General features: G+C 40.5%; 1 protein-coding gene across 1 annotated transcript in view; it reads left to right on the forward strand.

Annotated features, from left to right (window-relative positions):
• The window catches only part of LOC131771490 (uncharacterized), a 118,957-nt gene that overhangs the window by 6,614 nt on the left and 87,643 nt on the right, over positions 1-24,700 (forward strand). Inside the window, 36 exon segments of the mRNA XM_066158925.1 lie at positions 210-353; positions 741-882; positions 1,522-1,844; positions 2,474-2,621; positions 3,057-3,385; positions 4,209-4,350; positions 4,861-5,183; positions 5,362-5,503; positions 6,034-6,359; positions 7,002-7,143; positions 7,701-8,011; positions 8,215-8,353; positions 8,992-9,308; positions 9,785-9,926; positions 10,222-10,544; positions 10,645-10,786; positions 11,329-11,654; positions 11,939-12,080; positions 12,512-12,855; positions 13,453-13,597; positions 13,689-14,020; positions 14,610-14,751; positions 15,343-15,665; positions 16,065-16,206; positions 16,612-16,937; positions 17,386-17,527; positions 17,967-18,271; positions 18,802-18,940; positions 19,240-19,565; positions 20,039-20,180; positions 20,595-20,917; positions 21,542-21,683; positions 22,422-22,747; positions 23,410-23,551; positions 23,651-23,973; positions 24,366-24,510. Of these exon segments, the coding sequence (XP_066015022.1) occupies positions 210-353; positions 741-882; positions 1,522-1,844; positions 2,474-2,621; positions 3,057-3,385; positions 4,209-4,350; positions 4,861-5,183; positions 5,362-5,503; positions 6,034-6,359; positions 7,002-7,143; positions 7,701-8,011; positions 8,215-8,353; positions 8,992-9,308; positions 9,785-9,926; positions 10,222-10,544; positions 10,645-10,786; positions 11,329-11,654; positions 11,939-12,080; positions 12,512-12,855; positions 13,453-13,597; positions 13,689-14,020; positions 14,610-14,751; positions 15,343-15,665; positions 16,065-16,206; positions 16,612-16,937; positions 17,386-17,527; positions 17,967-18,271; positions 18,802-18,940; positions 19,240-19,565; positions 20,039-20,180; positions 20,595-20,917; positions 21,542-21,683; positions 22,422-22,747; positions 23,410-23,551; positions 23,651-23,973; positions 24,366-24,510 (8,212 nt within the window).

Genomic DNA, 24,700 nt, shown 5'->3' on the forward strand with positions numbered 1-24,700 from the left:
GTGGTCTTAAGAGGCTCTTAGATTGATTGAGTTATTGCCTAGCTTAGTGGGCGCTAGGCTGGAAACAGCGTCATTTTTAAAAGCGCGTGGTTTTTCATTTATTTTTTCCCGCTCACACTGGAACATGCGCCCTCCGTACTCAATCGTTTGGCACGCTGCCTAAGAAGTTATTCAGTTGTTGGATAAATGTTTTTTTTATTTTAAAATAGGTGGATTTTTCAAGAGCTGCTCTCATCGTCAGAGTCGCAACTCAGGGGCGACAGGACTACAGACAGTGGGTCACACAATATTATTTGAGATACTCATTAGACGGAATTCACTTCGTTGACTACAAGCAACGTCACACTAGAAAGGTAGATATTTATTATCAAAGATCGAGCAATTTTCAATTGATTGTCGAAAGTAATCCGCAATTGCTTTGGTTTTGCTTTAATTCGTTCTGCGGGTGATCTGAGAGTTATTGCACGGGAAAATTTAAAAGAAGACTTGAAGGATTTAAATCCACGATCCACTCGGTATAAAGCTACTTACATGTCTTGTTAAGGTCTGAAGTTTATAAAGAAATTCTTTACGAATTGCAGAAGTCGCTCAGGCGTGTTAACACCCATTAAACTGGATCTTAGCCGAGAACGCGCCTAAATTGCCTTCGGGACGACGTTCTTTTAGTGTATCTTTAGGCTAAGCAGTGATGATGTCTTGTTCCCAAGTGTCTGATGTGTTATGCCCTTTGTTTGTCTTAGTATTTCCCAGGAAATCGCGATCAGAACACGGTTGTATCACACGCGCTGGTACCCAATATAAGAACGAGGATTATCCGTATTGTGCCCTGGCATTGGTATGGGCACATCTCCATGCGAGCAGAGTTTTATGGATGCCTTACAGGTTTGTTATGAATATGAAAGCGATTTTCGCGGTAATAAACACTATTCAAGCAATAGAGAAAATCACACAGAGTGTGTAACTGAGTATAGAAGTCTGGCTACAAGACTGACTTGCTCAGCTACCGAAGCTTATCCCAGTTTCTGTGGCATAGAATGACTTAGCCTGCAGAATAGGCAGACACGTGCGAGAGGCGTCCGTGAAAGGCGAGTCACACGCGAGACAGAGAACTTTGATTCTCGTATACGACTCTTTTCTGCACTCACACCTCCTGCTTGTCTAAGCTCTCTCATAAACAATGAAATGACTCCCGCAGGCCACGTTACCCATAAGTATTACGTTTATTTTTCTTTACAGGTCATTGACACTCATTATGTAACTGGGTCGATCGAGGCTCTGTGGAGCACAATGGCCTGGTCAGGGATTTGACTGATTAAGACATGTAGTTGAGACCAAAATTATTTTGCGTGCGGTTTTAAATTAAGTCATAAACGCTGCTGTCACTAGGTCTTCTGATACAAGGCTCACTATGGAGTTCTGAAGCTTTGCAGAAAATTTGAGTTTTGTGAAAGAAAAGTCATTCACAGATTATCAATATTGAGAGACTCATTTTAACTGCATATTTCTTTCGTTCTCTTAAAGATCATTGTAAGATGCCTCTTGGTGTAGAAGACTATCGTATCCCTTCTGGCTCACTTCAAGCATCATCTTCCTGGAACTACAATCATGGTCCAGACCGCGCGCGAATCAACTTTCCTTCGGGACATAGTCGGTCAGGGGCCTGGGTTGCGAGAGGCAGAAACACAAATCAGTGGCTACAGGTGGAACTGGATCGACCGGCCAAAGTTACAGGCGTGGCTACTCAGGGTCGGCATGATGGCCACCAATGGGTTACCAGTTATATCGTGTCTTACAGTTTAGATGGAAAGTCGTTTAAGGCGTATCTTGAATTTGGTAGAACCAAGGTTGGTAATTATTTCTATGTAAAAGTCCTTTCTCGACTCTTTTCAAAATCTATCTGGGGAATAAAATGAAATACATTGCGACAACTGAATACCATTCCTACTATAAATTGAAAAAAAAATTGAGAATGTCTGTTGTAAGGTTACAGACGATTCCGGTATTCAGATTTCTCTAGATTTCGTCGTCAGTTTGTTTTCTAGCTTTTTCAAAGTTTATCAGAGTTGAAGAAAGATTAAGAGAGATTAAGTCAAAATAGCGGAATTGTCTGCCAAGTGGTAAAAACAGTGTCTTCCGATATTTTTTGGTTGACCTTTAAAGTAAGCAGATTCACCACATGACTTAATGACCTTTAATTATTCTTTTGCTGGAAGTTAATACTGGAATAAGTAATTCCTGCTTTTTGAACTCGCCAGCTGAGCGGTAGGCTACCGCTTAAAACTAGAAACAGGATTTTAAAACAGACGCGGCATCTTTCAGTGTAAATTTTTATTGGTTCTCAAGTCTTATAGTAGTGTGAGAAAAATGTCACTTTCGAGGATTTTTTTGCAACTTTCCAAGTTGCAAGTTGTATCCCAGTTGCATATTTCTTCAATTTTTTCGTACATGAAATGTTCTATACACCGATTCGCAGGTATTCAGCGGAAACTTCGATCGCTACACGATCGTGATACACGAACTTGCTCCTCCGATCAGAGCCAAATTTGTCCGATTTTATCCGAAGTCGTTCCGAGGCGGCATCGCCATGAGGGTAGAGGTTTTTGGCTGCTATTATGGGGGAGGTAAGGATATCTTTGTGACAGGTGCAGTTATATGAGTAAACGAGGGAACATATTTGGTTGGTTCTTGAGTTAAAAGAAATTGGGTTTGGCTATCATCATAAAATTTTGCCTGTTTTTAGTGTACAAGAGTTTCAATAAGCTCCTTCTCTAGGCAAGCTTTGTCTATCTTCCTGTTACATCTCTGCATGAGTATTGTGGTCAAGATTTTGGTCAAAAGCCCAGGGATTGATTGACAAGCTGTAAACTAAAGCGTTCAAAGTAACCATTGCAAAGCAGAGGCTCGATTTCGATAGCGAACGTTAAGAATTTCTTTTTCCTCTTCTGTGGACATGCCATCGGATGAAAAACATTGTCTTTCACTACAGAAGATTCGTCGTCGTTGATTTGTTTATCAGCTCAATTAATTTAATGGTTTATTTTCCCATTTGTCAACAGCTCGTTTCTGTACCAATCCAGTCGGAATGCAAAATGGGAAGATCAAAAATGGCCAAATCACCGCCTCCTCAATGTTCAATCAGTTCCACGCACCGTGGCTTGCCAGGCTCCACCGCGCCAAACATGGCCGCTACATTGGCTCTTGGTCATCAAGACACAACAATCACAATCAGTGGCTACAAGTTGACCTGGGAAAGACCATGAAAGTGACTGGTATCAATACTCAGGGACGACAGGACCTCCATCAGTGGGTGACTGCTTATTATGTGTTCTACAGCTTGGATGGAATGTACTTTGCTAAAGTGAAGCACTGGTGGAATTATGTGAAGGTTGGTGACTGACGTTGTACAGCTCTGTTTCGTTCTGTTTTAGCTCACCGCACAGAGGAATCTACTTGCGGGTAAATGTTTGTGCGCGTTTACATGAATAAAGACGTTTAGGCGAGTCAAACCCTTGTCGAGAGCCGAGTTGAATGGTGGAAATTTTTTTGTTCTTTTTCTTATGAAAAAATTGTCATACGTTACCCACTGACTCATGTCGGTTTTAAAAACTGACCACTTGTTTTTGCGAGTTTTTTCCAATTTTAGGTTTTTGATTATCATTAGCGCTTTCGGATAATTCAATCCGAAATCGTGTGAGGAGCCTTCAGTGAAGCTTGGTCAAAATGTTATCAAGGTTTATGATTTGGTCAGCTTTCCATATATATTCTTGCATGGGCGATAGACTTCACTTCACTTCAAAGTTTAACCCGTAAACCCTAACATCAGTATGCATATTCTCCATACTATTCTCCATACATTTCCTAAGGCGCTGAAAAGGAGAATTTTCTTAACAATCAAGAGCTTCTGTGGTTTTTGATCATTTCCTTTATTCTCATAACCTTTATATGTGATTCAGGGGTGATACTGTAATGAGAAGTTGGAAGCAATGCTCACTTGTGTGTGACCAATGTCACTCTAATTGGTCAAAGAGTTAAATTGGCACAGACAAAAATTGTCCAAATATCTTGAAAGAACTAGAAAGGATTCATCAGTGGTAACAGAATACCTACGCACTCCATGCCGAAGTAGACAAGGGAATGACCTACCTAATGACATAACCTTACCACACCTGTAAAAAAATTCATGGATTTTTTTAATGTTTCTTTCGCAGCAATTTCCAGGAAACTACGACAGATATTCTCTACGTACGCACGCTTTCAGGCCAGCTATATATACCCGCTTCGTTCGTATCCAACCACGAGGCTGGAGATCACATATTTCCATGAGGATGGAGCTTTACGGATGTCCGTGGAGTAAGTGAGGCTCTCTACACTTTAAAAACTATAGGAAGCTATTTTCGAGAACCCTCCCTTAAACCCTCTTTCAATCCAACATAACTAGAACCGTAGAAGTAAAGCTGAATGAAAAGTCGGTGTAATTGTAGACACAACTTCGCTTTCTGTAGTGATTTTTTGACGATGATTTCTCCTTCCAAGCGTTTCTGAGCTAAAAAGAAGTATTAAACTTCTCTTGAGCAATTATGATCGAATTGTTTTATTTTTTTTCTTTTGATTCAGTGATCCCATCTACAAATAGTTCTCTCGAGCCGTGACACCACTTTTCTGCCCACTGTTGCTTTACATCGGTTTCTACTTATTTAATACTTTTTTCTTTGTTTGATGACCAGAAAGACGCTTGTAACTGTTGCGTAAACTTATTCTATGGAGTCAGCCGATCAGAACTGGCTGAACCAGAGTTTAATCTGTCCCAAGCTAGTCACAAATGTTTAACGTATTTCTGTTAATTTTTCTTATGTTTTCTAGGTCATTGTGATATGCCACTCGGTCTCGAAGACGGCCGTGTGCCAGACCAAGTCATGACTGCTTCTTCGTACAACAATATTTACGATGCGCCATGGAATGCCCGTCTCAACAGGCGGCGTTACAGCCGTTTTGGCGGAGGATGGTCACCGCGTAGAAATGACGGACATAGGTTTCTGCAGGTTGACTTCCAAGCTTTGGCGAAAGTGACACGTGTCGCTACCCAGGGAATGCAAAATGCCAATTACTGGGTGAAGAAATATTACATTAAATACTCAAGAAGAAGAACTGGATTTGCTACATATCGCGAAGGTAGAACCACAAAGGTATGTTTTACTTACTTATGTGATGTTAAAGCTTCATCTCCAGACTTTGCTCAGATTCTCAGACGGTTCGAGGTCGCTCTTTTCAAGGAGATCACCTTAACACTTCCTACTGATTGAGTAGATTCTTCCATTAGCTCAATCGTATCGGTCGTTTCATTTGTATTTCCTTTTTCTGTAGATTTTCCGTGGAAACAATGATAGATACATCACCGTGGAAAATAGGTTTGCCCGGGTTCTCCATGGAAAATACTTCAGAGTTTACCCTGTTTCTTGGTACTCTTGGATTGGCTTGAGGGTCGAGTTCTATGGATGTGTGTACGGTAAGATTTCACTTGAGTGGCGAAGTTTCTTGATCTCTAAAACTTGAAATGAGAAGTGCCGAGGTAACTGCACTCTTACTGAGTTGAATTTCAAATCTGACAGCGCTTGACAGAAAGTGAAAGAGACATCGATGTGATCACCGAACTTTGAATCGCCCTTTTACGAAATATCGTACGAAAAGGAAGAGTTAACTTATTGAGACCCCGAGATCACAAATTTTGCGTGAAGTATCATTTGAAAGGGCAGACTAAGCTGATTGGAACACTCAACTCAATATCACAATTCATAATCTTTCCGCTTTCCGGATACAATTACACAAATTTTCTCTAATTAATTTCTGTTTCATTAAGAGTGGAAAAGAATATGTGAATGCTGTAGATTTTGATATCTTGTCCCAAATTTAACGAAGTAAGGAAATTTATTTCTTTTCTGGTTAATTTGCCCATAAAAACACAAGTGTTGAGAACTTAAGGTAACATTTTTTATAAAAACTCTTAGTAATACATTAATTTTACCCCTCAATTTACAGGAAAGCGATGCAATCAACCTTTGGGCATGCAAAATGGTCGCATAAAAGCAACACAATTATCCGCCTCCTCCAGTTGGGACGGAAATCACGTGCCTAACAACGGCAGGCTTCATCTCCGCCGCGTTGGCCATCGAGTGGGGGCCTGGTGTGCTCGACATAACACTCGGTACCAGTGGTTTCAGATCGATTTTTACCGCGCTGTAAGACTGGTAAAAATCGCTACTCAAGGAAGACAAGATGCTGCTCAGTGGGTCACTCAGTATTATCTCAGCTACAGTCAAGATGGCGCACACTTCGCGGAGTTTAAACATAACAGCAACCGGAAAGTAAGTTCGGTTATTTAATTTAGAAGCAGTATTTTTGTACTACTTTATTGGACCATGTCGTTCGCCGTGCAATAAACTTTCGGAGGAAAGTAGAAAAGAATCGTTCTTGCAATTATAAAAGCCTAAATCAAGGATAAGTATCATATCTAAATAAGTCAGCAATGCGTGCAATTTCTGAACTGTAAACAGAGATTTGTAAGTCACGTTTACCACTAAGTTTTAGTGCTAATAGTAGTATATGATTCAAGCGTGGCGCTAACCTGGAGGTTAGGAATTTTTTTAACACTTGATATACTGCTTTTGCGACGTTGCTTAGTGGGCGATTTGATTTCATACACTTGCCCTGAAATAGCGCCTAAAGCCATTCTCAGACTAACTCTTTACACTTAAGCATCAGTATCCATTTTCTCCCAACTGTTCTCTATACATTTCCTACGGTGCTAACAAGGAGACTTTGTTTAACAATCAAAAGCTTCTTTAGTTGGAGATCATTTCCTGTACTCTCATGACCTTAATGTTTGATTCGGGAATGATGTTGTAAGGAGAAATCAGATGTTAGTCACTCTTAGCTCTCAAAGGGTTAAAATTTAGGCTTTAGAGAATGAAAAGTAGTTAACGGTTTCGTCCTTCTTATTTTCCCAGTACCTCACGGGTAATAGAGACCAAAACAGCGTGGTACAGCATCGTTTATTCCCGCAAATCAGAGCGCGTTTTCTCCGTGTCCATCCTTGGGGCTGGTACCGACATATCTCTACGAGAGTGGAGCTGTATGGGTGTTCTACAGGTTTGATGTCGTCCTTATAGAAATCAAAGCAAAATTATGATTCCTGGGTGTTACATGGTTCATCCTGTTCTACCTAGTATAGTACACGCAAAGTGCTTTAAGTAGGACGCGCGTAATTCAGCGCTAATATTGCCTTCTATCTACCCCTGCCTACCCCTCCCCTAACCCAAAATAACTCTGACTTGTTATCAAGTTGACTGTGGTTGGGGTAGGGAAGGGGTAAGTATAGATTTGCTCAGATACTGACTCCCGATTCTACGATTCATTGGAAATACGTGTTGAAATAAGACATTTTTTCCTAAACATGTATGCTTGATCTTTTTCCTTTTTTTAAAATTTTGGTATACTGTATTGTGGGGAAGAATCAAGGTCCGAAAACAACCTTTATTTCTAGGAAATAACCTTATTAATGAGCCAATACCTGACGTTAATGGGCTCAAGTATTTTTTTTTACCTACCCTTGCCCCTTGTCATCAGTATATTCTATTTGTCGTTTGTAACTTTACGATTTCGTCCTTTTCATTTTCTGTTTATTATTTTTATCTTTTGACTAAAAGGACGTTGCTCTCTTCCTCTTGGTTTGGAAGACAAACGTATCACTAATGGCCTTTTATCGGCGTCTACATATTACAATCATCATCTGTCCCCTTGGCATGGCCGGTTGAACCACCGCTGGTCATGGAGCGCAAGGACCAACAACCATAACCAGTGGTTCCAAGTGAGTTTTGTGGGTGTGGTCAGGGCGACAGGGATTGGTACCCAGGGAAGACAGGATGCTAATCAATGGGTGACAAAGTATATTGTGTCCTACAGTCCGGATTCAACCCACTTCCGCTTTTACTCTGAAGGGAGGGGAACCAAGGTAAGAGTGTGCCTTGTGTGCCACTTTTTTGTTCTAACCAGATTCTTACGTCGTCACTGAAAAGTCGCACGATAACATGGAGTCTTTTTGTTAAACGGTTAAACCAGAGTGTAAGGCTTGATGAGTACGGCAATCTTGCTAATCACCTTAATCACCGTGATTACACATCAATCACCTCTTTGAAATTTTACTATTCTAAATCCTGGCAGGTTTTCACCGGAAACAGCAACAGGCACTCGATTGTGTACCATGATTTTGTTAAACAGTTCAAAGCCGTGTATGTTCGTATTTATCCAAGAAGTTGGTACGGCTGGATGTCTATGAGGACCGAGATATACGGCTGTTATGGTATGTTAGAGTTTGCGCTTCGAGGGTGTTTGAGAAACTGAGGGACGAAAATGTTTCATTATTAGTCCGGGACTAACCGATTGATTGATTGGTTTATTGAATGACAGACAGACAGACAAGAAGACAGACTAATATGTAGATTGGTGATTGATTGATGGACTGATTGGTTGACTGGTTGATGGACTGATTGACTGATTGATTGACAGACAGATTAATTGATTGATTGATTGATTGATTGATTGATGGAAGAAACTTTGTTCACCAGCGTTATACCGATCAATTAAGTTACAATCAGCCTAACTTTTCATTTTTGGCCTATGAATGTTTAGATAAAATTTTATCGTTCCTTGTTCGCTTTTCCACATTTCAGCAGTTGTTGATTACCTTGAGGTTATGATCGAAGTAGTATTGATACTTTAGAGTGATGAAGTATGTACCGATCCTATTTCAATATTTTCAAGAGTTTTGTCACTCACCGATAGTATTTTATGAAAATTTTTTCCTCTTTATCAATAAAAACGTGAAAATATACAATATGAGATTCGAGTCAATAAAACTCTTGCTATGAAATGAAAAGTTTTCTATCAAGATGTTGACATTCTATAAGTTAATTGTGGCAAAATTTCGATGTTTTGCAGTATTTTCATGCAGCAGCCCACTGGTTAGAAAGCTACCGAATTCCAAGATCACCGCGTCTTCGGAATACAACAAATACCACGCGCCCCGGCTTGTTAGATTGGGTCAAGTGCGGCATAGGGGTTACGTGGGAGCCTGGAGCTCAAGACACAACAATCACAACCAATGGATCAAGTTTGACTTCTCTCGACCAATGAAAATCACTAAAGTGGACACTCAAGGTCGACAGGACTCTAACCAGTGGGTAACGCGTTATCTGCTTTCCTCCAGCTTGGATGGAATTCACTGGCAGATTCATAGGATTAACAGTCAGGACAAGGTAGGACACCTACGATTAAGGAGTCATTTGTAAAGAAATCGCATGCAATTTGGGAATGCTCACTGTGACCGTCACGCAACATGGTCTCTCAGGGAAGAAAGTGCGTTGCGCGACAATGGCAAATAGAGGCTACTAAGGCGACTATACCCTACTTTAACAGACGCAAATACGACTCGTTACCTTCAAAGTAAAGTAGATAGCCATAGCTTTAAAAACAACTGACCAACAAACTGAATTTTTTAAGCTCCATCACGGGCCTCAGCGCGGAAGACATATGTCGCCTGACGAGCTCGAGTTTAAGGCGGTTCCTCGTCGTGCCATTTTGACATAACGCAAGTTGCATGAGCACCTTAAAGAAATGCCTTTGAACCTTAGCGTCCCCCAAGAATTTGATGATCGGTTTTCTTGATTGTTGTGATACTAACGCCTCTTTGCTAACTTTTCGCTAAACGTTATCTTCAAATTTTCTCTTAAAGTACTTCCAAGGAAACCGCGATCGTAACAGCGTAGTCACGCAAGCTATAAATCCACCTATCTTGGCGCGTTACCTTCGTTTACACCCGAAGGGATGGAGTGGCCACATTTCTATGAGAGTCGAGTTCTATGGATGTCGCGCAGGTAGGGACCAATTTCTATGTAAATATATGATGCGCAGTAATTCTTCAATAATAACAGTAGTACTATGAATAATAAATCATAGAATTTTATTGAGCAGTTATCAATATAAAATTTTCAATTTTTCATTGACGGCCAGGGTCTGTTTTTGTGTCTTTTTATGAACGTGGTCTGTTTTGTATTATTATTGGGTCTCTGTACTGTGTTCATATTTTTGAGGTAAATGGAGGTTTTTATTCATTTATTTGTCTATGTACTGTATTTTGACTATATTATAACATTGCAATGATTGTTTCAGATCCGTGCGATGTTCCGTTGGGAATGGAAGACGGTCGGGTCACCAAGGGAATGCTCACGGCATCCTCCATGTATAACCATTACTACGGTCCCTGGAGTGCCAGGCTTCAGGCCAGGAACTATGGCTCCCTCCGGGGAGGCTGGATCGCAAAGTACCGCAACACTCATCAGTGGCTGCAGATTGACCTAGGAATCTTATCCAGAGTAAAGAGAATCGCTACTCAGGGTCGGTACGACGCTAACCAGTGGGTGAAGTCTTATACAGTGTCTTACAGCAATAACGGAGCGAGGTTTTATCCTGTCAAACAAGGAAGGAATGTCAAGGTACTAGATTTCAATTTCTGATTTGATTCAAATGTTGCTTATTAGTACTTTAAAGGACCTGCTTTCTTATGTGCTTCGTTTCTTTCCTTTTCTTTTCAAGGTATTCCAAGGCAACATCGAAAGAAATCATGTTGTCTTCCATAAATTCAGGCCTTCATTAAAAACGCGTTACGTTCGCGTACATCCCAAGTCATGGTACAGCTACATTTCTATGAGAGTAGAGTTGTATGGTTGTAGGCTCGGTAAGTGTGCTCTCTCAAACCCTTATAACGTTTTCCTTGATTAGGGCAAACTCAAACCAAAGCTTTCCACTCCGCAGGTCACGTATGTCCAGAAATGTATGCAATGACGAAAATGGCAGATTTGACGAAATTTCGCCAAACCGGTGGATTTCATGGATTTAAAAATTTTGATGAATTTTAGTCAAATTCGTCAAAGCGAAATCAGCGGGGTGGTTTTGACGATTTTGACGAATTTTCGCCATTTTCGTTACAGCATGCATTTCTATCGTATCTCCCGCAGGCAGAACAACGTTAGTTTTAACTACTGCTTTGTCTACAGCACTTAATTCTAATGATATTCTTTGGAATTTTCGGTCGTGATTTTCTCGATTGGTTACCTTTTTACACTTTTTGAGTGTAATTATCTCTGTGTTTATTTTTATCCTTCTGAACTTAATTTTGTTTACTTTGATTTCGTAAAATACGTTTCTGCCTTTCTCCTCTCTGCAACCGGTGTACCTAGACTTAGCTGTAATGACTTTCTCTTATTGCTCTGCTCGCAGGCCCACTATGCAACCGACCAATGGGATTACAGTCTGGCCGCATTAAAAATCACATGATATCAGCCTCATCTTATTGGGATGTGAACCACGCTGCTCACTTTGGTCGGCTTCACCACCGCCGCCGCGGTCGTTTCATCGGGGCTTGGTCCTCAAAATACAACAATCGGTACCAGTTCCTGCAGGTCGACTTTGGCGGAGCGTCTAAAATAATTCGAATTGCGACCCAGGGACGACATGACGCAAACCAGTGGGTGACGCAATACTATGTATCACACAGTTTAACCCGAATCCACTTCTCAGAGTATAAAGAACGAAACTCCCGAAAGGTAATAATTTATTTAATAATTATTAAAATTATCATAGACCAGACATCAAATAAAATATGATATATTATCTTGTTTATACCAGTTTTATATATATATATTTTTTTTTCAATTAAGCTCTCGTTTTTTCTTCACTAACGGGGAAGAGTGTCCCAATGGATTTGTTGAACAAATCGTTATTATCAGTATCATTATTTTTCATTTTATTAGTATTATCATTCTTATTATTATTTTTCTCATAAGCAACCAAAATATTTGATTTTTGTTTGTTTGTTGTCTCGTTCCAGTATTTCTCTGGTAATCACGACCGGAACACAGTAAGGTTACACTCATTTATTCCTGCCATTCGAGGACGGTACATTCGGGTACATCCTTGGGGATGGCACGCTCATGTCTCGATGAGATTAGAGTTCTACGGATGTCGCATTGGTAAGAGTAAACACCCATTTATTCTGATCACTCGTTCGAAAACTGAGAGGAACGAGGACCTGGTGAATGCGTTATAAGCCTGATGGCAAGACAAACTCGAAATGTCATAGAAAAGTGTCGGGTTTTACATTAGTGATTCCAGGACATGACTTTCTCCTTTAGGACTTCTTTGCATTTATTTTAAGAGGGCATTTTAAGTGTAATTCAGAAAGTAAATCATAAGGTCTTGTTCTGTGGCTAAACGTTAAATTTGTAGGTCGCAATTCGTCAACTTGGACGAACGTAAGACTCTTAAAGAGTCTTGCGTTCTGGAGAGGAACATTCTGCTACTTACAGTTGCAAAATTATGACCTACAAGTTACTAAAAAGCCTTGTTCACATCTGAATGACTTATAAAATTTCCACTTTTTGTTGGTATACCTTTTAAAACTTATCACTTGAATTTTTTTAAGATCGTTTCACCATGCCTCTTGGTATGGAAGATCGTCGTATTCTGTCGGGTCATCTTCGGGCCTCGTCATCTTACAACTACAACCACGGACCTGACCGATCGCGTCTAAACATCGTCAACGGTCGTGGACGAACAGGAGCCTGGGTAGCCAGGCATCGTAACCACAATCAGTGGCTACAGATTGACCTCAGGGAAATGACTATTGTGAAAGGAATCGCTACGCAAGGAAGGAGAGAAGCTCATCAATGGGTGACAAAGTATCAGATATCCTACAGTCGATTCGGAGCGCGATTCATCTCTTACGTATCTTTCGGGCGCGTTAAGGTAAGGCGAAGAAATTGTACTCTCGGGAAACTTGTTAGAGATGAATTGCAAGATTTCTGTTCGTTATGTTGAGTGCAGGGTTAAAGACCACTTTCTAAGAGGAGGCGTTCCAAATACTTTTTCCACTCAATGTAAATTGGGGCAGTTTCTACGTTTACCTTTTTTTCTACAGTTTTTTTACAGCATATAGAGATGATTTCTCTTTTGAAGATAAATTCCAAACTTTATACCCTGTTATTTTCATATTTAGTCACAAACGGTATAGTTTGATTGCCGCGCAAAGTTGTTCGGAGAGAAGTTCAGTGTACCACCCCTGAACATAATTTAACAAATCTCGCAGCGTTCCCCCTTCATTCAACATCTGCAAAACCAGGTTTTTAATTTTCTCGCAAGTAGTGTAACTATAAAGAAGAAAGCTACTAATAAAACTGTTTATCTTTAGGGGGCCGACTTTGTTGTTATCAAACATTTTGTTGGATTTACTTCGATTTGTTTAAAGCAAACCCATCTGGAATTAAGGATGTAACAAAATTTGTCCTTGTTCCCGTTCTTGCATTTTCGGCTGTAAGTAACATTTGTCTTTTACTCTTATTTTAGATGTTCCGAGGTAACTACGACATTTATCACACAGTGGCCCAGAAGATACTTCCCGCTATCAAAGCACGCTACATCAGGATCCATCCTAAGGGATGGCGTTCATACATCGCCATGAGGGTCGAACTTTATGGAGGACGATTAAGAGGTGATTACATGACTAATATCATGGGTCAGATGTTTAAATATTTGGTCCATCAAGAGTTAAGCATTCAATACTTCATTTACTTTGTATTCAGAAAACTTCTGCGATGCGCCAGTGGGTCTTCAATCCGGTCGTATAAAAAACAGCCAAATCACAGCTTCCTCACAGTGGAATAAGCATCACGCACCCTGGCTTGCTCGTCTGCACCGAGCTAAAAGGGGGCCTTATATTGGATCCTGGTCTTCCCGACATAACAACCACAATCAGTGGCTACAAATCGACTTTAGAAGGGCAATGAAGATCACTGGTATTGCCACTCAAGGTCGACAGGACGCTGTCCAATGGGTGACCGCGTACTATATCTACTATGGTTACGATGGTGTGTACTTTTCCCAAGTGAAATATTGGTGGAGTTATACACCAAGGGTAAGATGGTTTTTAACTAAAGATCGTTAGGAAGTATGACATGATGGCAAATTTAGTTGCATTCTGGCGTGAAGGAGCACATCGATTGAAATTAATGAGTTTGGGAACTCATCGGTAACAATACAGGACTACCGATTCCTTTCCATTCTAATTTTGTATCCTTTTGAGTGCCTAAGAAAGTTTTACCTGATTTAAGCAAGTGACAGAAGTCGTCATAGGTTAGTCTCCCACTTATTAGGTTACTGAAGTTACTGATAATTTAGATGAGGTAACTTTGTTGTGGGCTTTGCAGTATTAATAAATTTTCGGCTGGCAAGTGCTCAATATTTCTTCGTGAAAAATTTTGCCGACATCATGGCGTTTTAGAGTGGAAGAAAGTTGGGTATAGGAAATAAAGGGAGGAAATAAAGTGAAGAAAGACGATTGGCAAAAAGAATGTAGAAAGTGGGGGCAGGGGGAATCAATAGTGGATCCGTGAACGATCGTTTACCTGTAAGGCAAGCTCGCTCTACCTGATGAAATGCTCGAGGTGATTCATGTATTTCCATGCTAATACATTATTGCTTCTGTTGTGTTTGTCCTTAAACAGACTTTCCAAGGCAACCGAGATCAGCTGTCTGTACAAACACACCCTATAAACCCAGCTATTTACGGCAGATACGTGCGAATCATACCACGAGGCTGGAGATCACATATTTCAATGAGGCTAGAGCTTTATGGAAGTCCTTGGAGTAAGTTTTTCAAAAACGCCATTTTTGTGTTATTTTTGTGTTTGTTATTTCTGTTGTCTGGAGTAAACCAATAATCACATACAAGCTCCAGGGAGAAGTTGTTGTCAGTTTAACCCTCTACTCCCTAACATCAGTATCAATCTTCTCCCTACTCTTCTCTATACATTCCCTTGGTATTGATACGGAGAATTCGTTTCACAATCAAGCTTCTAAGGTTGGCGATCATTTCCTCAATTCTCATGATCTTAATTAATGATTCAGCAGTATCACTGTAAGGAGAACTTAGAATCTGGTCACTAAAGGGTTAAGAGAGAAATTCAATATTACACGCATCGCAAATCTCTACATCCACATTAATACGTTGAACGACACTAAATGATTCTTAGGTTTTCCTGTTTTGCATTAAATCCATTTGAACCTCACCTCTTCACCTTCTTGTGCTCGTTCAACTATCAGTTAAATATTACGTTTGTCATTTAAAACTTTCCCCTTTCCTTTTTGATTTTAATCATCTAAACCCACGAGTGACACTTGAAAAAAGAGCTAAGTTGACGAAGCCCTACGTGTACTTATTTTTTTTTTCTGTTGTAGATCGTTGTGATATGCCACTTGGTATCGAAGATAAGCGCGTCCACGACAAAATGATGCGCGCTTCTTCGTACGCCAGCTACTACTGTAGACCAGGAAGTGGACGGCTGAACGGCCGCCGATATGGTCGATACGGAGGGGCCTGGTGCGCAAAGAGACGAGACAGGCGCCAGTGGCTTCAGGTGGATTTTGGTGCATATACCAGAGTGTCTCGTATTGCTACGCAAGGAAGACAGAACTCCGCTCAATGGGTGAAATCGTACTCTCTTTCATACAGCAAGAATGGATATGCGTATGTACCTTACAGAGTGGGAGGTCGAACAAAGGTTAGTGAAAGAATATTCAAAAGAATGACATCCACTATCTACTCTAGACTTAGGTTCCTAGTTCTTCTGTTTTATGTGTCCACAGCTCTTGCCCAGGAGCCGGTTGTTCAAGGGTGGTGTTAGTGCAAATGTAGGATTAAAATTTAAACTTGGTTTTGACTTCTCTTGTTTAGCATCGCACATTACCGCCAACATTTGGTGAGGTCTCTCGGTGTTTTGAATAATTCAGCTCAGAATAACGCACAGACTCCAGTGGACTGGAAATACAGTCTTCTTTTGAGCAAGGAAACTTTGTAGCGCTCTTTCAATTATTTCTCCCGAACTCTTAGTCTAACACACACTTTTCATTGGGACCCTTAGGTTTTTAAACCTGATATTAATGATCTATTTTACTTTCAGATATTCCTTGGAAACTATGATCAACACGTGATTGTACGCCACAGATTACGTCACCATATCACAGCGCGCTATTTTAGATTCCATCCCATCACGTGGTACAACTGGATCTCAATGAGAGTTGAACTGTACGGCTGTGTCGTTGGTGAGTTTCCCTCGCCCTTAATTAAGTTTCTTATTGCGATTTTTTTCAGAACGTTTAAAGCGCGTTTCGATCAAGTGAAATAAAATTATGACCAAAGAAATCACAATGGCCGGCCAAAACAAGGGCTAAATTTACGATCTCTAACCGGAGAAGTAAGGTAAATTTAGGCACCAACTTGAATTTCTGAGTGTCTATGCGGAATTTGAAAAAGTTCGGCCAGGTTCTAAACAAGTACTCTCAGTCTAATGTCCATTGCACCAGCCACTGCCTCCTGGCTTTCTTACTTCATTGTCACGTCAAAACAGTAACATCCTTCTGAACATGGAACAACTCCCACTTTTTATGGAAGAATGAAAACCATATCGTATTAATTGTCGCATGCGCTCTTTGGTTTATTCGTTTTAGGTGCACGATGCAACAGGCCTTTAGGAATGCAAAATGGCCGCATACGTGCAAACCAACTTACTGCTTCTTCCAGCTGGGACAAGAACCACGCACCCAGCTACGGCAGGCTTCATTTCCGCCGCGCTGGTCATCGAGTGGGGGCCTGGTGCTCGCGGCATAACAACCGTCTCCAGTGGTTTCAGGTTTACTTTGGTCGCCCCACCCGGGTGGTGAAGTTTGCTACACAAGGACGACAGGATGCCCGTCAATGGGTGACTCAGTATTATTTGACATTTAGTCAGGATGGAGTGCATTCTGCTGAATACAAAGAAAACAGTAATCGAAAGGTACATCATAATTGCTCGTTGAAATTTTTTAAAAGATCATTTTTTCCAAACAGTGGACATATGTGGAAACTGAAATAGAAGCAAATAGAGATGTCAGCTTTAAGAACATTCCTCACTAAGTATTTCTTCTTTACGTACCTTGGTTGCTTCTCCGCCAGACATACGTTCAAGGAAAAGCAAAATTGATTATCTAAAAAAGAGGACAGAGAGATAGCTAGATTTTTGGGAACCAGTAAAATATGTGCCCCATTTGAGGATCGTACCCACGACCTTTAAATTTCTTCAACTCTTTCACTTTTGCTTGAGACTGATGTGCTGCTGCCTATTGTGCTAACAAGGCACCTTGGATATCGACAAACATGCATGAATATTTATTTGGTGTGCTTCTAACTAAAAGACAGGGTAAGTGATATAAAATCAATGGCAATATTTAATTTTTCTATTGCAGTACTTCCAAGGAAACAGAGATCAAAACAGTGTTGTCCAACATCGTCTCTTTCCTAATATTAAAGCGCAATATATTGAGATCCATCCATGGGGTTGGTACGGACATATCTCCATGAGGGTCGAATTCTATGGCTGTGCTGAAGGTAATCGAGAAACCATTTAACCCTTTCAATTCCAAAACCTCAATATAAGTTCTCCTTATTGCTTGCCATACATTTCATACTCTTTCTCTTTAACTTCTGTTTGGTGGTGTACTGATATCGTAAGGAGAAATTACGTATTGGTTTTCCTGAAGTGAAAGTGCTGGATTGTAAAGCCGAGGACGATCTATCATTGAGTGTTTGGCGAGGGAAAATTTGTGGTCTTCTCTCTTTCGAAAAAAAAAACAACAACAAGTAATTAAATGGAGCAAAATTTCTTTGTTAATACAAGCGTTCTGCTCATACTTTTTATACTTGCAAGAACCTTCTTTTCGTCTAGTATCAAGCCTTATCAAGAGTCATTAGAAGCTCTTCATGGCTTCTCTCTCTCGTCAGGGTACAGAACGAAAGAATCTAACCCCTCTTCCTCTAACACTTTCAGATCGCTTTGTTATGCCACTTGGTTTGGAAGATAAGCGTGTTACAGATGGTTCTCTCACTGCATCCACTTACTACAATCATCACCTCTCTCCATGGCATGGCCGACTGAACAGCCGCTGGTCATGGAGCGTGCGCCACAACCGCAGAGGGGAATGGTTCCAAGTGAACTTTGTTGAGCTGATGCGCATAAAAGGCGTGGCTACCCAGGGAAGGCAGGACGCTTCCCAGTGGGTGAGAAGCTATACAATTATGTACAGCTTGGACGGAATGAATTTCGTGTCTTACAAGGAAGGACGTACCACCAAGGTAAATGTCTAGTGTGATTTTCAAGGGTAGATGTATTTGGTTCACAAGTGAAACCGTATGACATTGAAAAGTGCGCAAGTGTTATTCGTTTTATGTTTTCGCGGGATGTCAGTTTCTAACAAATATGGAAGTATTCCGCTTCCATTAAGAATCAGCGAAAAACTCAATTGAATGAAACTGTTCGTTATTTCAATACACTTTGCGTCAACTTTTAAGTAATGCGATAATCTCAAGTTCCCGGCTGAGAAATGCAACTATACGAGTAAATTCTGGTTTTGAGTATAAACTAGTATTTTTTATGCTACTAACGAGAATAACAGAAACGCCTTTTTTTTGTTTTACGACGCTTTAATTGGAATGCACAGATGCCCGCTGAGGGACGTGGATCCCTGGCCTTCCGGTTAATTAGAGAATACTCCTCTTGTTTAATTGGGGAACTCAGCCAATACAACCCTCCGTCATTCATATGTAATAGTTTTTCCTCTGTTGTGTTTTGTGGCTGTTTTAAAAGATTCATGGTTTTATCTTAGATCTTCAGTGGAAACACAGACCGCCATTCCATCGTGTATCACCAGTTCCTTAAGCCCTTCACGGCCATAAACGTTCGTTTTTATCCGAAAACCTGGTACGGTTGGATATCTATGAGAGCTGAAGTTTATGGCGCTTCAGGTATGCCTTAACTTTCTAAGAAAAATGTCTAAGCGATGAAATTACGACAAAAAGTAAGTAAGAAATTTATTGACACAGAAATTTGGTACTGTGCAAATGTAATGCGAACGATTATCGTCGAATATTGCGCTTTGCTCTGCCGAGATATCGCCGATATTTTGATGATTTATCGTACACTTTAACGCCACGTGTGAACGATAAATCGACGAGATATGGGGGCTTTTCTGCGATCTTTCGTTTCTTATTTGTCATTAACCGAAAAAAATTGTTGTTCACTGTTTTTATGTCCGATTATACAGCCTCTCCGTGTAACAAACCTCTGGGATTACAAAACCACCGTCTTCCCAACAGCCGTATTACAGCATCATCGGAATGGAATCAATTCCACGCAGCCAGACTTGGGAGACTGGGTCAAGTCAAACGTGGCAAATATGTAGGGGCCTGGTGCACACGGTACAATAATCATCTACAATGGTTCAAGGTGGACTTTGGTCGACCGATGAAAATCACTAAAGTAGCCACTCAAGGCCGACAGGATACCAACCAATGGGTGACTTCTTTCTATCTGTCGTCAAGTCAGGATAACGTGCACTGGGAGGCATTCAAGTTTAGAAGTGTATTCAAGGTAAAAACATATGAAAATACCGATAAAATCAATCATTTAATCAGGTGTTAGATTTACAAATTTTCTGCCCGAACTATCTAAATAAACAATTATAGCAAAGCTGACATTTGCAGCTGTACTTGTGAACGCTGTTGTGTAGAAGCTAAAAATCTCATTGCCAACCATTTTAGATTTAAATGTGCCCTTTTGTTTGTATTCTTGGAGAAGAAATTCATTGAATGATTTTCTGAGTGAGTTCTGCTCTACCTTTCAGTAAAACCTTTCAAGGAATCTCGCTGCTTTAATACTTAGTGGTTCGTCAAATTTTGCGAATGAAAATAAGGATAAAGTAGGAATAAGCTTTTCAGACCCTGATGCTCAGAGACTGTGATTCTAAAACGTACCAGCAGGATTGCGGAACACTGGCTTTCTAGTTTTGAGCCAACACCCCTAACATTTTTGCGAAGCTCGTCATTATTATTTCGCTCTTTCAGCTTTTCCAAGCCAATCGTGATCAAAACAGCATCGCTAAAAATGCCATTAACCCACCAATCTTAGCCAGATATATCAAGCTTAATCCACGTGGCTGGTACAGACACATTTCAATGAGAATCGAGTACTATGGTTGTGTCGCTGGTAAGTTGCTTTCACCTCCACCTTTCACTTTCGACCAGAATCCAATAATAACCTGTTTCCTGTCTCCGTTGGTGATGTTTATCGTTGAGTCTTTATTTAACCCTTTCAATTCCACACGTGACGAAAAAGTAACTTCTTCTACGGCTATGAATTGTCTAGAAAACAAGTGACGAAGGATAACATTTCATTAACATCAAAATCTCCAAAGGAAAAAATATAAGGAATGAATTTTTTCACTGAAATCTTGAGATTTAAGGGACCAACGTTAGACCGAAAGGATCATAGATAGTCAAGCGTGTCGAAAATTAACACGCTTTGAATGGCCAACTTGAAAAGTTAGGCGAAATTTTCAACAAGCAAAAGTTGTGAATCAGACCATCAGGAATGTTAAACAATTTTACTCTCACAATCCAGATCGTTGCGATGTTCCCCTTGGAGTCCGAGACGGTCGCGTCACACGCGCAATGTTCACCGCCTCATCCATGTACAACCACTACTACGGTCCTTGGAGCGCAAGACTGCAGGCTCAGAATCATGGTATAACCAGAGGAGGCTGGGTCGCTAAGTACCGCAACACTCGTCAATGGCTACAGATTGACTTAGGAACTACTTCCAGAGTGAAGAGGATAGCTACCCAAGGCCGGTATGATGCCAACCAGTGGGTGAAGTCTTACACTGTATCGTACAGCAACAACGGTGTGAGGTTCTATCCTTACAGACACGGGAAGAGAGTAAAGGTTAGTTATACAGAATTGAACGTGTCATATCTCACTTTGGCCACTCTTATTCCACGAAGAGGCGATATTTATTTAACGTGCGAGCAAATCGTAGATAAAGTATAAATTATCAACGCAAGGAACAAAGTGCTAATGCAATTTCCAGATGAAAAATCTGACAAGATTCAAAGCGTTTGGAAATCTCTGTAATGAAATGCACTTGGGTATTCAATACATTTCAATTAATTTACGTTGTGTAGTTTAAGGAAAGAGCTTTAAGCTACCCATACAAGGTAGGAGTAACATAAAGGCTTCTTTTTTGCCCTTTTACTTCTACTGATACTGTTGCTCTGACTGCTATGATGTCGCATGGTCGTCAACTGTATATCTTAATTGAAGACGTACTTCAGTTTTGCGAATTGTGTAGTCCTTGGATGTCTCGAGACACGTCAGAGGCCCACGTACGGGGGAAAATCACTACAGTCGGAATAACATGAGAAACCGAAACGAAGAGCAGATGTCTCAGATGTGACTTAAGTATTAATTATCAGGCACAGGCGATAAATTCTCTCTCTTCATTTGTTACCAATGTTATAATAACTAGCCAATCTAAAGACACATTCTCATAGCACATTTATTTTGTAGATATTCCAAGGCAACACCGAGAGATATTATGTAGTGTACCACAGGTTTCGCCCGTCCATCAAGGCCCGCTATATACGTATTCACCCACGGACTTGGTACAGCTGGATCTCTATGAGGGTTGAACTTTATGGCTGTCGACTGGGTATGTGTAGTCCTAGTGTATGAAGTATCCGGGGCCAAATTTCTCAGAATGCTGACAGGATATGCAATCGAAAGTTCGCCTTGGTGCTGACTGAATTATAATTTGGAGGTCACAAATCTTCGACTCTGCAACGAAACAAGCCTTGTTTTGTTGTAGCTCCGAGTTCATCTCCTCAACTGCGCTCAGTAAATTTCAGCTGGTTTGCTAAATATCAGTCAGATTTGAAACAATCTACTTTCTATTGTTTCTATCTGCTGATTTACTTACCGCGTCCCCAGTTACTCAGAAGTCTAAAAAACATTGATATCTTATCAACTTAATTTTATCGCCAGCTGTTATCTAGGAAAATATCGTAGACCTCTGAGAAATGATAACTTAATCTACATGCGCTTAGAACTCGTAAAATCATTCAAAATTTGATCAAGTTCGTCGATTTGACAATCAGCCTTTTTTAAGAGTTACCAGCATAGCATTGACCGCAAAATTTTAATAGACTACTATGTCGTTATTCCAAAAGCTTTTTAGCCCAGATTATAGGTGACAAGAATCAGGAAACTAATTAAATATGGGCTAATATGTATGGATGTGACGAGAAATTCTTGCAAATAATTTTTCTTAAAATGTGTGGTGATTGTGAGGAAAGTCGATGTTTTGATCCCAAAAATATATACGCCAAGCGTCGTAGATAGTTATACAGTATTTTTTTTCCTCTAAGCCTCATTATTTTGTCTTTATTAGGTGTCCTCTGCAACCGACCAATGGGAATGCAGACAGGGCGCATTAAGAACTACCAAATCACGGCGGCATCCATGTGGGATACATTCCATGGTCCTTATCTGGCAAGACTCCATCGGCCGCGTCGGGGACGATACATAGGGGCCTGGTCAGCAAAATACAATAACCATTACCAGTGGCTGCAAGTGGACTTTAAAAGAGCAGCGAAGATCATTAAGATATCTACACAGGGACGGCAGGATACTTACCAGTGGGTTACACAGTATTATGTCACCAGGAGTCTCGACAGAGTTCACTTTATGCCATATATGGAAAGGAATAGCATTAAGGTATGAGGCAGAGCACGAGTCTAGAACTGATTGGTGAAAATCTTTGAAACAGGGTGCTGGTTGTCTGTGTTTCAGCACTAACTAAACTAGGACACGGTTGTGAGTTTGTTGGCCTCAAACTCCCGTAGGTGATGTGTCCAGTTAATAAGGCGCCCGTCACTATAGTCACTTGATGGGACAGCTAAATGTCCTAAGATTAGTAAGCCTACAAATTCCAGATCCTCCAACAGGGAATCGGTTGATGCGATCGAACCTTCGTTATCTTGCAGAATACACAATGTTGCCCTAAACATGAAGGGAGCATATCGTCACGATAGCAGTTTTATGTTCCCCCAACCCCCTTCATTTTCCTTTAAGAATAGGCGTAGTTGCACCCAATACCAATATTGGTATTGGGTGCCCACAAAGGTCTCAGTGAAACTTCTCGATACATATATCATGTATGGGTCGCATAATCACACTCGTCTGAGAGTCTAAGGGCCTAACATGGTTACGGTCATGTTCTCCTGGCAGCGCTAATACGACGATTTGTTATACGAAAAGCACCCAGCGGCACAAGCACACCTCGCTGAGGCTATCTACGAGTATTTCATGAGTAAAATTCAGTTAAAATCTTACTAATAGTATATATTCTAATATATATGTTCTTTTATCTGTTGCAGTACTTCACGGGAAACCGTGACCAAAATACTGTTGTCACCAACTCCTTTGTTCCTATACTGCGTTGTCGTTACATCCGGGTTCGTCCCAGAGGATGGTACAAACACATATCCATGAGAGTAGAGTTTTACGGTTGTTTCACAGGTGAGCATCATTTAAATTTAATTCACTTAAAATTGGAAAAATACTGAAACGTTTTGGCGAGAAATGAAGTTTTTACTTTGTCTCTGTTTTGCTCTTAAGATCGGTGTGTTATGCCTTTGGGTATGGAAGATCGTCGTATCCTATCGGGTCGTCTTCGTGCCTCGTCGTCGTACAACTACAACCACGGACCCGACCGAGCGCGTCTGAACATCATTAATGGTCATGGACGAACAGGGGCCTGGGTAGCCAGACTTCGAAGTGCCAACCAGTGGCTACAGATTGACTTGGGCCAGAGTAGTATCATAAAAGGAATCGCTACACAAGGAAGGAGAGAAGCTAATCAATACGTGAGAAGTTACACACTCTCGTACAGTCGCTTTGGAATGAGATTCAGGGCTTATGTATCCTACGGAAGAGTTAAGGTACGAACAATCGGCCTGTAAAACTTTTCCTTAAGAACTTTCACCCTTATATCAGTATGCATATTCTGCATAATGTTCTCCATACACTATCTACAGGGCTGATAAGGAGATTCTGTTTAACAGTCAAGAACTCTTTATGTTGGTGATCATTTTTCCTTATTCTCGTGACCTTAATGTTTGATTCAGAAATAATACTGTAAAGATAAATTAGATTTGAGTCACTCCTATATTGGGGTACAGAAAGATAACAGTTTGATGAAATGTGTGAAAATTAATAGAACTGAAGGTGGCAAATTGGAGAGAAATCAGATGCCAAATACAACATGTTTACTGAATTTCTTATCATGAGCGTTTAGTTTGTGGCTTTAGATACTTATCTGTGATCTCTACAGGTATTCCGAGGTAACTACGACATTTATCATACGGTGGGGCACAAGATCATGCCAGCAATAAAAGCACAGTTTGTCCGAATTTACCCAAAGTCGTGGTACAGCTATATAGCCATGCGTGTGGAACTTTATGGATGTCGCCTGCGCGGTAAGGCTCAAGCATATCAGTTAAGAATTAACATTCTTTTAACTACTGTCTCATAAGAAATTCAATTTCAAGACTATAGAGAGATAAAAACTCTTAGGATTTTATTCATTTTAGATCAGAGGCGTACAAAAAATTCAAAAAGATTTTCAAAAGCCATTTTACATTTCTGTGAAACTTTTGTTTGTCACGC

The sequence above is a fragment of the Pocillopora verrucosa genome, chromosome 12 (genome assembly GCF_036669915.1).
Source record: "Pocillopora verrucosa isolate sample1 chromosome 12, ASM3666991v2, whole genome shotgun sequence".
NCBI classification, from domain to species: domain Eukaryota; kingdom Metazoa; phylum Cnidaria; class Anthozoa; order Scleractinia; family Pocilloporidae; genus Pocillopora; species Pocillopora verrucosa.